The following is a 12,865-nucleotide window of genomic DNA, read 5'->3' as shown; positions in this document are numbered from 1 at the left end:
AATCAATGAAATAAAACAGATAAAAAGTAAACGGATCAATAACCTATTTAATTCGCGGGGTTTGAATGAGTTTGATTATTTAACAACTTTATCTTTGTCTGGTGAAATAAAGTGGTATAACTTCTATGCTAATTCAAGGGTTAAAGCTAATGGAGAAAAAAAAAAATCAAAACCGATAAATATGCCATTGGGTCGAATTGACTTGAGTTTGTTAGATTTAGAATAACTCAAACTCTCTTACATTTATCTTAAGTTACTATTCGTTGTGTTTTATCAAAATATTTGTGGTAAATTATTTTTTGGGTTAGTTTATTATTAACCTAATACTACTAGGTTTGGACTTAGCCATGGGTCATGGCCGCCTAATCATTCTAAAAGAATTTCTGCATTATAATAAAAGAAACCAAAAAATTATTGCTTTTTTTTTTTTTTATTCAGCTTTAGATTAAGGGCTTGTTTGGGTGAGCTTTTTAAAAAAGATCTTTTTTTGAGTTATCTTTTTTTAAAGATCTTATAGAGAAGTAAAAGTAATTTTATGTTTGGATATCTCATGTAAAAAGGTCTTTTTATCAATCAATTATGTTTGGGTATAACAATATAAAAGTACTTTTTTGTTTATTTATTACATGAAAAACATCTTTTTTTTAAGGAAAAAAGATCTTTTAAAAAAAGATGTAAATTACAGCTTCTCAAAAAAGATCTTTTTTTTATTTTACTAGTGCTTTTACTTTTACTACTAGAAATTTGCCAAACACGTTAAAAAATAAAAAAAAATCTTTTTTCATTGAAAAAAGATCTTTTTTTAACAAAATAATAGCGCCCAAACATGCACTAAATCCTAAATCTTTAGTAAAAAAAAAATATAATTCTACAAAAAAAAAAAAAAATTCAAATACTCAAATGTAAAAGTACAAACTGCAGACAAATAATATAAACGAAAGGAATATTATTTATAAAGACTAAAAATACATTTAATTTTTTTCTTTCCATATTTTGGTAGATATATTATCCTTATAAAATCTTTATTAAAAAAAAAATCAATCTACATTCCAAATATATATATGAATAAATGTTATCCTAGAATACACATATCCAAGTTAAATTTTCTTTAAATATATCATTTGATATGCATTTTAAATAAAAAATATATTATTATATCTTAGATATGAAATATTTTTTTATGATGTTACTATTATTTTAATTGTTTGCTCTCATTATTAGCATTCAATATGATTTATTTAATTTATTTGTTGATTTAACCTTCCATATCTTTTTAATATTTATTGTTATTGCTGTTGTTTTTTCTCTCTAAATCAATCATATATCATCATCATAACTAATGATTCTTGCGTGGTATTTCTTAATTTTAATATTACAAAATTTGCATAAAATTACATTTATTTATATCTCACCCTCATTATTTTTATGTATGTATATTATATTTTTTAAGAATATCTTCAAATAAGGAAACTAAATCAAATACTAAAAAACTAAATATAACACTTGTTTTAAAGCATACAAAGTTTTTCTATATATACTTACTATACCATAATAGTTGTTCAATACATTTTTATTATTTGCTTTATTATTTTATTCTACATATTTTTCTTACTTGAATATTGAATATTGTTCATCATGTCTGATCAAGAGAAGAAATACGAGTGTGATCAATGTGATAAAAAGTTTTCAACTTCAAAAAATTTGCGCGCCCATAAGAGCAAGTCTCACAATCCAGTTACTTATAATCCAAGTAATTGTAGTATATGCAACAAATACTTCGACATTCCATCGCTGCTACAAGTTCATATGAAGGAAGAACATGCTTATTATACATTCTTGTGAATGTTAAGGTATTTGAAATAAGTCCATGAATTATGTTAAAATTTAGAATGAGAATCAATATTTATGGTATTTTATTTATTATTTTACTAAGAATTTTTTTTTAAGAATTTAATTTGAAAATTGTTATCCTATTAATTAGGGTTTTAGGGTTATAGTTTTTCTTATATGGGTCTTTGTTATGTACGTACGTGTCTTTTTTATTTATTAAGCTTACATAATTATATTTGATTAATAAAAAAATTAGAGTTTAAGTTCTAATCTTTATAAGCATTTTTTAATTCTTGTTAATATATGGTCAATATAAAAATACACTATATCCTAATTTAATGTTACTAATTAAATTTAAGATTAATTTATTCTTTTAACTCTATTAATTCACATTATTCATACATTGTTCAAAAATACTGTTGGTTATCTATACCTTTCTTATAAATTTTTACGGTAATGTCTTTGATTTTTTGAAGTAGAATTTTATTTATTGTGATATGGAAATTCTTTATAAAAATTGATAGAAGACGAGGACCATTTAACAATGTCAAAATGGGTTGAATTTGTAGAGCTAACACATTTGCGGGAAAGAAATGTTCGATGATCAATTTTTTTTTATGTGCTTTATATTTGAGTCAACATTAGTCGAGTATCTGTCTTTACATTAAAAGTGTTAGTTAGTTCCTTAGCATTCTCTTTTATAAAAAATGTAAGATTAAAATTTGTTTAAATCAATGAATTAAAATAGATAAAAAGTAAACGGATCAATAACCTATTTAATTCGTGGGATTTGAATGAGTTTGATTATTTAACAACTTTATCATTGTTTGGTGAAATAAAGCGGTATAATTTCTATGCTAATTCGAGGGTTAAAGTGAGAGCCACTTGGTCTTCGCTATAAGAAATAGCTAAATATTAATTGTTGAAAAACTATTTTTTAATCTGAAAATATTTAATAACAAAAAAATATTAATAAAAAAATCTGACTATTTTTTTTTTTATATTTTACTAGCATTACCGTTTCTAACCCAATATTTCCAAAAACTTAACAATTATGCTCAGGAAGAGTTCCTTGAAACATGTGAACAAACTAACGTGATGGAACATAACAAAGAAATCAAATTGAATTATATTCTATGAGATAACAATCAAAATAGTTTCATAATTTTAGTCTGATAATCAAAATGGTCTTTCGATTTTTAAACTAATCAAAACAAAATAGTCCTTCGATTTTAAATTGTAAATTGAAATAGTGTTTCTGTTAATCACTATTTTAACGCAATTAAAGATTTTATGTGGATCATTATCGCTAGTTGGCATAATATTAAGCATGTTGAGACGGTGTAAAGGGAATACAATTGTTATAGTTAGTCAGTTACTTCTTTTTTAGCTCAACATAACAAGCAGAGCGTATGAAAAATAACAAACAGAATTAGCAAACTATCAAAAAAAGAAAATTAGGATAAACTTTATTTTTTGTCATCTTCGATATTGCCATCAACAACAAAAAAATCTACATTTATTCACTCTTTGTAGTTTGTACCACCGCACAAATGAGTAATCTCTTCAACTCCTTTTTCTGTATGCCGAAAAATTTTTAAATTCCTTTCAAGCTAGATATTCTAAATAATCACAAAGAAACACATCATTCAATTCTTACGGACCTCCTTGTTGTAGGATATCTCAGTCCAACTTAAGAAATGCTCTCTCAATATTCCTGGCACGTCTATTGCCTACTAATAAATGATAGCCAAGTACACCAAACCTGCTAAGAAAATTCGCAACCAAAAAATAAATGGTGACCATTTTCAACACTTTTGTTATATAACACGCAAATAATATCTTCTTGATTGATAATCCCAAACCGACTCAACCTCTCTTTAGTGTTGACCTTCCCAATCAATACAAAATAGCTAGTCAGTTACTGAGTTGGATCGGAAGACATCTGGCTGGCTCATTTGGGGATCGCACCCATCCAAATCATGACCTTATCCCACAAAACGTGATAGAATTAGGAACAAATTCTCCCCAAATCTCCAACCACCAAAGGTTATAAATAATGGGATATATAGAACTTCTTGCAAGTATCGTTTTTAATCCTAATTTTTGTATCTCTTAGATCTTAGACGGACTTGAAGTCGAAATCTTTGTACGTACATCATTCCCATCCGACTCCGGGTCAACGGCTGACTGGTGGCTCCCCGATCATCCTCATGTTTCACCACCATGAGTAGTTCTTGACTAGAACAACAATCAATTCATTAGACGCTTAAATTTGAGACTAAATTAAACAAAATTCCAACCCTAAGCCATCTACTCCCTCGTCATCTTCTTCCTTCTATGAGATTTGCAACAAAGACAATCATCACAAAGTAGACACTCTATCAACCAACACCTCCATAACGATTGATTTTAGAGTATTTATTTAATTAGTTTTTAAACAATTTTGAAGTGAACATCTTAGTCTCCAACAATTATAATTGGTCTTCAATGTTTTTTGGCATCAGATAAATTGATCTATTTTAATACGGCTCCATTAAGCACAAACGAAATATTCTGATGTGTCATATCAAGTTGGTGACTTGCCAATTAATCGCTACATGTTTAATTAGGATAAATTAATCCCCTTAAAAAATTATTTATCAGATAAATAGATCTCTAAAGAAATTATATATCAAGCAAATAGGTCCCTAATCATTTCATTTAACAGTCACCTAAACCCTTTCATTTTCCCAAAACCAAATTTTATACACATAAAAATCGAATACTACTTTATAATTGTTTGCCTTACACAAACATAATGACAGATATGCAATTATCCTCATAAGACTACAAATATAATAACAACAATATAAACATAAACAATACAAATATGATCACAATAATACAAATATATTTAGGCTATATTAAAATTCTCTGGCACAAATATCTTTTTTTGTTACACATCTCTCTAATTTCAGTGTCTTCGTATATAGGATGTAGGCCTAAGAGTTTTTGGATCATACCAATACATTTTTTTATATGCATGATAGCCAAGCTATGAAGTAGTATTGGATTTATGTGTATAAAATCTAGTTTCAAAAAGATGGAAGGGTTTAACTAACTGTTAAATGAAATGATTAGAGACTTATCTGTCTGATACATGATTTTCTTGAGAATCTATCTGCTTGATAAATGATTTACTTAAGGGGGATCAATTTATTTTAATTTAACACTAACGCTTAACGGATGAGTCATCAAGCAGATAAGATTTTATACACATAAATCCTGTTTTAGTGCTTAATGGAGTGGTATCAAAAAGGACAAATTCATCTAATACAAAAAAAAAAAAAATATATGGAGACCAATTATTATATAATTAATTTTTATTAAAAATCAAAAACATCTACTTTAAAATTTTTTAAGGACCAATTTAAATAAATACTCTTGATTTTATTCTTTTATCAATAACATTATCCTAAATTCCAACCCTAAATCCATGTACCATTAGTTTACAACGGTGAAATCAGTTTCTAAATTCTCTATTTGATGAGCAAACTATAGCCGCGCGCCAATTCTTGTGGAGTTATAACTTCTTTCTGAAAATGACAAAAATAAACTTCATGTAGATTCTCTCCAATGTGGCTAAAGCTTCTCGTGTCATGTTGTAAGCTCTCTCAAGTTTGGATTGCATTATCTTTATCATCAACCCACATAAAAAAAAAAATTCCATGACTTATCAATCTTAAAATATAGCAACATCTCATCTCAACAAAATCATAAAAACAATAATTAACATGTTTAGGAGTTTGGTGGATAAAGAAACTCAAATCATAATTTCAACATCCACATAACCGTCGTCGTCTTTAGTTAGATGACTCTTTATATTGGGTCTTTATTTAAGTGCTGTTAAATAATAATTTAATTAACAAATGTTTATATAATAAAATTTTGAAATTATTAAGAACAACAATTGATAGAGAGGAAATGAGCAGGAGCAACGGTCAATGGCACTAGAATAATAACTAACTATAGATAAAATTATGAGTGAAAGCTAACATGTAAAACAAATAAAAAAATTAAAAAAGTCCAAATTTAAAGTAACCACAAATTATGATTATCCCTAAAAATATACACTCATACACCCTCCTTGTTTGATCATACAAACCATGCATGCTTAACCATTCACAACCTCCTCCAAATAGTTTGTAGATAGAGGTTCATAGTTCACCAATTCCAACATTCATGTTTGAACCCTTCAATTACACCCATGTAACACTATATAAAAACCACAAGTTTTTCCATTTTCGTCATCCTCGGTTTTGCTAGTACTCTCCAAAAAATAAAAAATAACAAAAAAAAATTAACAAAAAACCAAAAACAAAAAGAAAAAAAAAATGAGTTTCAAAAGTGCATTGTTTCCACACTTGGCACTTCTTATCCTATTCTTTTCTGCCTCACATGCATTTGACATTGCACAAATGCTATCACAATATCCAGAGTTTTCATCATTCAAGAAACTCCTAACGGATACAAAGATTGTGGACCAAATCAACAGCCGGAAAAGCGTGACGGTGATGGTGATGGACAACGCTGCTATGAGCGCCGTAGCCGGAAAGTCACCAGATACCATCAAGGCGATCCTGATGACTCACGTGATTCTTGATTATTACGACGAAAGGAAGCTTATGTTAGCGCAAGGCAGCAATGTTTTACTCACCACGCTTTATCAAACCACAGGGCTTGCCGTAAACAATCAAGGATTCATCAAGGTAGCCCTTGTCGGCGAAGGCGAAATCGCCTTCGGCTGCGCGGCACCTGGCTCCCCCTTAGATGTCAAGCTTGTTCAAACTGTAACCACCCAACCCTACGACATCTCAATTCTTCAGGTTACAAAACCTATTATATGGCTTGGCCAAGATGCTGCGAAACCCGGTGGATCTCAGGGACCAAATGCTACAGCGGCAACAGGAACAGGTTCAGTCGCAACCAAACCAGTACCTTCACAAGGTGCTGCAACTTCACCGATTCCGGCACAGGGAGGAGGAGCTTCATCAAGTGCAGTAAAACCAGCATCTTCACAAGGAGCATCTTCACCGATTCCATCACAAGGCGCAAATGCACCCAAAGGAGCAGCTTCAGGGACTACAAAGCCGATTCCGATTCCTCCACAAGCTGCAACTCCGGCCGCCGCGGGAACAAAACCGGTGCCTTCAAGTACAGGACATGGAGCAAATGCGTCTAGTTCGGCCAACGGAACCGCTGTGAATCCAGTGCCTTCAACTGCAAATTCCTCCACATCTGCTGCTCCTACAAAAAGCGGTGGAAATGCACCAAGCCCGGCTCAAGGGCGCGGCGGAAATGCACCAAGTCCGGCACAAGGAAGATCATCGTCAACCTCACCACCATCGTCTTCACCAGGTGCAAGTTCACCAAGTGGAGCAGGCGGTGGTGGTGGTTCGAGTGGTGTGTCACCATCACCGGGTTCAGCAAGTTCAATCGCACCAACACCGGTGGCTGTTTCACCTTCTGGAGACACCATTAACCCAGCTGCACCGAATGCAGGGCCAACATCAAATGCAGGAGCACCTGATTCATCGGGTATTTCTCCGGGTCCAGCCATTGATGGTCCTACAGCAATAAGCCCTTCAGATGCTGCTGCAGACGCACCTCCTTCTTTTGGTAGTTCTTCACGCACCAAGATTAGTTTGTTTGGTGCGGTTATTACGGGTTTTGCTTCTCTTTTCGTAGTTTTGTAAATTTATTCTAATTAACGTACGCGCTACTAGAAGAAGGTCATGGATGAAGATGAGGATCATCCGTTTGAAGGCAGAAACAAGTTAGGATTATGTTAATTAAACTCGTGCTTAGTATTTGTGGGGAGTACATGTAGAAAAACAATTACTTTCTTTTTTTCCCTTTTTTTTTTGAATTTTCGGAATAAAGCATCCCTTCGTTTTCTACGTTTTTATGTGCGATGATGACTAGTTTGTTCATTTTCTCAAATCAATTTGAGATTTTACATGATAATGTACATAAATTCTTCTTGATTTCACTTGTTAATTAGAACAAGAAAGCTTTGAAATTTGAGATGCAAATGAGAGTGTTGTAAATTGTATAATATGTTCAGTGTAATATCATTTTTTTTTTAAAAAAAAAAACATATTTATTATGTAGTAATATTTCTCGGTTACTCCTGTATAAAAAAGGTTATTGGAGAAGATTATTGCCATATCCTTTACATGGCTGATGCTACACCTATTTTATTGTTACTTCTAAAATGTTCATTTATATTTAAATTGATTATTGATCACTTTGTGTTGGACATTTTAAATGATAGAATTATAATTCAATTCCATCGAAAAATGAATTCCTACAAAAATAGAATTCAATTCTTTAGTTTGGAACAACTAACTCATTTAATGAGATAGAATTGAATTCCATTGTTTGGAATGACTTGTTGATGAATTACATTATTTCTCTAAGATATTTTTATCCTTCAATAAATATTAAGTATAATTTTATTTATCAATTAAATTAGATAATATAATTATATAAATCACTTATAAGTAAAATTGGTCTAACACAACCTTATCAATTAGATCCATCTCATCCATAAAATCATGATAGGTGGAATTTTTTTAAAAATGAGAAATTTAAATTATTTAAAAAAAAAATCAACATCTCATAACTTTTTCATTTTTTTTTCTATAATCTTATTTGTGTGCATATGACACTCATTTGATATGATCATGTTTTTGTTAAAAAACAATAAAATAAAAAATGAGATAACCCCATAAGCCATAAACATAACAAAATTTAATTTAAAACAAAATACTCATAATCCATATCAATAAATCAACCTCACATGACCCTTGTAGGAAGAACTGACATCACCACAACCGAGTTAACCTCCACTCCTTCCTCCACCATCCACCTCACATATTCCAACGCCTCCCTCTGCAGCCTGTTATGCACAAAATCCGCCACCATTGCTCCCCAAACCACAACATCCCTGCTGGGAATTTCGTCAAACACGCGGCGCGCAAGATTGATCCTCCCACACTTGAAGTATAAATCAATCAAACTTGTCCTAATAATTGAACTATCAACCAAACCATTCTTGATCAACAACCCATGAGCTTTGAGGCCCTGGAAAAGGGCAGGTGCACCGGCGAAACTCTTAATCACAGTGGTGAAAGTATACACATTTAACTTAACACCCAATGCCCTCATCTCAGTATAAGCTTTAAGCACATCAAGGTAGTGCTTTCTACCCGCAATCACAGACCCTCTTAACAACGCATTCCATGGGTACACACTGTTACAGGGTAACTCGTTAAAGATTTGTTTGGCTTCTTCCAAAGCGCCGCAAGAGGTGTACATGTGAACAAGCTTCGTTCGCAAAAATTCGTTGTTTTCGAAGCCGTTGATTCGGATATGGACGTGGACTTCTCTACCATGTTGTAGCGACTTGGTGCGAATGCAGGCGGTGATGAGAACGGAGAAAGTGGTGGCGTTGACAGGGATTCCCTGTTGGTCAACGTAATCGAGAATGGTAAGTGCTTCTTTGAGTTTGTCTTGGCGCGCGAATCGTTTGATGTCTTTGTAGATGGAGCGTGGATTTTTTGTGTGGATGGGTAAGGAGGATGGAAATGCATCTTTCTCTTTGAAATATTTCAGCTTCTTGTAGTGGTGGTGATGGTGATGGCGGTGGTTCTTGGTGGTGGGGAATTGGGACGGCTCTGTTGTGTGGTGGGGTTTCTTTGGGAGTGGTGGTTTGAAGTTGAAGAGTTGGAAGGTGATTTTGGTGTTGGAGGATGGCGAAGGTGATGTGAGATTTGGAGGGAACGAGTGAAGTTGGAGGGAGAGAGAGGCTGCCATGGTTGAAAAGGGATTATGGAATATTATAATTTGGACAGGGGTATTTTTGATATTGCACAGTTTAAGTGAGATTTAGGTGAGAATTGATTTTGAAATCAGACCAAAGTAGGTCTAATTTGTAAATGGGGGTAAAATGAGAATTGGAATTCTCCCTGGAATTCAATATCATATTTTTTTTCTATTCCAAAGTAAGGAATAGAATTTAATTCATCTATGATTTCAAATCAGATGCATTTCAAACAGGCTGTTAAGAAAAATTTTGAACTTTGAAAGAGAAGGTATTTCTCATTAAGTTTATAATATGGAGTATTTGAAAATTGAAGTATAATTAATTAATGATGTGCGTGATATTGGTAATTAATGGGATCGCACTAACTAAGGTCTAAGGCGATTATTAAGCATGTGGACAAACTTTCTTTCCTTTTTATTCTGGTGTTTGAATAAAATTTATTTAAGATTAATTATTTTCATCTTCTTAGAATTTTCGATGATAATAATAATTTCAGAGAATAATTTGTTAGTACTTCGACCAACAGGATCAATAGAGACGTTGAAATCGAGAGATGAAAACCATACAAAAAGTTTCGATTCGCTTAGGTTTGTTGAAAGATGAGGTCAACAAGTTGAATATCGAGATTGACTGGGAGATATGCAAACGGTAGTTATTTGGATTTGCATTTAGCAGGAACAGTTATTTTTTAACTCTTCGCGGGGTGACACTTGGCAAAATGGGATTAATCAGCTTGTTCTATAAATTAAGAAGGTTTAGAAGCATCATGGGGTTGGAATTCATTTTAGAAAATACTCACGCACACTCACATCCCAGTAATTTTCTGAGTCTGTCTCGAGTTTCTTTTTTACAGGATTCCTTCCATGTTTTTACTTTTCATTTAAAATTTCTTGTAATTTTTCTTTTCTGCAATTTACTCTTTCTTTGCAAGTTCTTTTCTCTTTAAATTTATGTACTTTCTTTTGAATTTAAAGTCCTTCGACTATGTTGGAGGAATTTTATTGCTTTCTTTAAAATTCAAGTTCTTTATTTCGTTTTCTATAATTTTAAATTCAAGCAATTCAATTTTCAGATTACATTTCAAGTTTTCTTTCGTATAACTTGTTTAAAAATGGAGTCTTTGGTGCAATTTTCGAGACTCGTATCTATAAAAGAGGAGTAGATTTCGCTTTTAGAATCTAGATATCGAACTAATTCATATTTACAAAAGATCTGTATAACAAATTGCACGCCCGGTGAGACAATTTTTACGAAATTGTGTCAAAGATTTTTTCATTGTGGTCTTGTTTTAGTGCATGCAACTTCGGTACGGGAGAATTATTAATATGGCTGAAGAAGTTTCCAACAGTAATTTAGAATCTTCAAATAATAATATTCCTATTGTTATAGCCCAAACTTTTGCAAGTTTAATAACAATTGCAGAAGGAGTTATTCAAAATCCTGTTTCTGGAGAAAATGTTGCGGTTAATAATGCAACTGTTGGAGGAAGTGAGTGTAGTCCAAGTCCCAAAATTGCTCTAACTCCAGTGCAACTGCCAGTAACCGCAGGTTAGCTTCCTTTTGGTCTTCCTCCCGATTACACTCCTCCTATGAGAAATTTTGCACCCCTAGTTCGATTTGGGAATGTAACAAGTGCAGTTAATAATCAACCTAGTTTTTCTCATTCTGAAATAAATCGAGAGTATCATGCTGGTTCAACTTCAAATAATTCGGGGTTTGTGGCTACTTTTCGACAACATATCGATGAGAGTCATCATGACTTAGTCAATTTGTTAACTCAATAAATGGCTACCATTTTGAATGCAAAAATGGCCAATAACAAAATTAAATATGAGCGTTTGACTAGACAAGTCGAACGAATTGCTCAAATTGTCGATTATAATGAGGTTCAACCCATAATCAGAATTTCGGGATGAATCCCAAAAATTTGGGTATAGGACAAGGGAACCTACATGTTAATCCCAATGAAGATGAGGTTGTGCCTCATATAGTTCAACGTAATCAGAATGCTGATGAAGTGTTACACAGGGTACGTGCTAATCAGCGTGGAGATCATTATCAAATGATTATAATTGTCAAAAATGTGCTTAATCGAGTAGGCATCAAGGTAGAATTTATTAATCGGTCTTATTTTGTGTCGGCTTTCCCTGCTGAAGTACAAACGGTTGAAGTGCCAAGAGGTGTAAAGAATCCTAAGATTGTCACTAAGTTTGCCGGGGAAGTAGAAAAATCGACTATTGAGCATATTGCTTGATACATGGTCGAAATAGAAAATTTGGCAAATGATGAAAATTTGAAAATGAAATTTTCCCTTCTTCATTAACAAAACATGCTTTCACTTGGTTTTCAAACTTAAGGCCTGATTTGATTTTAACATGGGCGCAATTAGAAAATGCTTTCGATGTCCAGTTTTATAAGGGAGAATAGAATGTCACCATAGCTGACTTGGTTGCTATCAAACATGAAGTAAATGAATCGATTGATGATTTTATGATTTGATTCAAAAATGCACGTAATTGTTGCTATATGACATTTCCTGAGAGTGAGGTAGTCAAAATTGCAACTATGAGTTTAGGTTTTTATATGCGTAAAAAATTGTTGAATGTTCGTATTCCCAATTTGGCTCATTTGGCTGAGAGGGTCCGACAAGTTGAGTTGCTTAAAATGAAAAAAGCAGCATTTAAAAATGAAAAAAAGTCTAAAAATTATAAATCTCTTGCTCGAAAAGAAAAAGTTTCTTATGTGGATATGGAGATTTCCAGTGAAGATTCTGAAAATGAATTCTTCAAAGTCAATTTGGCTGAATTGAAAAAAGAGCCACCTTATATTTTTTTTCATTGAAGAAAGTCTCGAATATTGATAAAGTTAATGAAATAAAGCATAAGGGTGGCAAAAAGTATAGTTTTTGATATTTCATTGTCAGAATGAATTCTTGATGTGTTGCTTAAAGATAAACAATTGGTTTTACCAGAGGAAAAAACTTTACCCTCAATTAAAAATTTGAAAAGAAAACCTTTTTGTAAGTTTCATCAAGCAACTAGCTAGCCATTCGACTAATAATTGTGTTCATTTCGGGGACTTGATTCAAGAAGCGATCATAGAAGGAAGGTTAAAGTTTGATAAAGGCAAAAAAGATACGAAGGTTGATGTTGATCCCTTCAA

At 32.3% G+C, this 12,865-nt stretch overlaps 2 protein-coding genes across 2 annotated transcripts; one reads left to right on the top strand and one right to left on the bottom strand.

The window, feature by feature from the left end:
• The first annotated feature begins 6,056 nt into the window (after window positions 1–6,056).
• Window positions 6,057–7,772, top strand: LOC112755491 (uncharacterized). Its single transcript, XM_025803615.3, has one exon. It carries the CDS (start codon window positions 6,207–6,209, stop codon window positions 7,566–7,568), a length of 1,362 nt encoding a protein of 453 aa, XP_025659400.1. The 5' UTR covers window positions 6,057–6,206; the 3' UTR covers window positions 7,569–7,772.
• A 901-nt stretch (window positions 7,773–8,673) lies between these two features.
• Window positions 8,674–9,693, bottom strand: LOC112754140 (pentatricopeptide repeat-containing protein At1g71460, chloroplastic-like). Its single transcript, XM_025801726.2, has one exon. It carries the CDS (start codon window positions 9,691–9,693, stop codon window positions 8,674–8,676), a length of 1,020 nt encoding a protein of 339 aa, XP_025657511.1.
• Between the last annotated feature and the right edge of the window lie 3,172 nt (window positions 9,694–12,865).

This window comes from Arachis hypogaea, chromosome 16 (genome assembly GCF_003086295.3).
Source record: "Arachis hypogaea cultivar Tifrunner chromosome 16, arahy.Tifrunner.gnm2.J5K5, whole genome shotgun sequence".
NCBI classification, from domain to species: domain Eukaryota; kingdom Viridiplantae; phylum Streptophyta; class Magnoliopsida; order Fabales; family Fabaceae; genus Arachis; species Arachis hypogaea.
Note: the sequence above shows the minus strand (reverse complement) of the source record. Positions and strands in the feature narration are given on the sequence as shown.

Coding starts and splice junctions, on each gene's coding strand:
- LOC112755491 (XM_025803615.3), top strand. CDS start 6,207: ATGAGTTTCAAAAGTGCATTGTTTCCACACTTGGCACTTCTTATCCTA.
- LOC112754140 (XM_025801726.2), bottom strand. CDS start 9,693: ATGGCAGCCTCTCTCTCCCTCCAACTTCACTCGTTCCCTCCAAATCTC.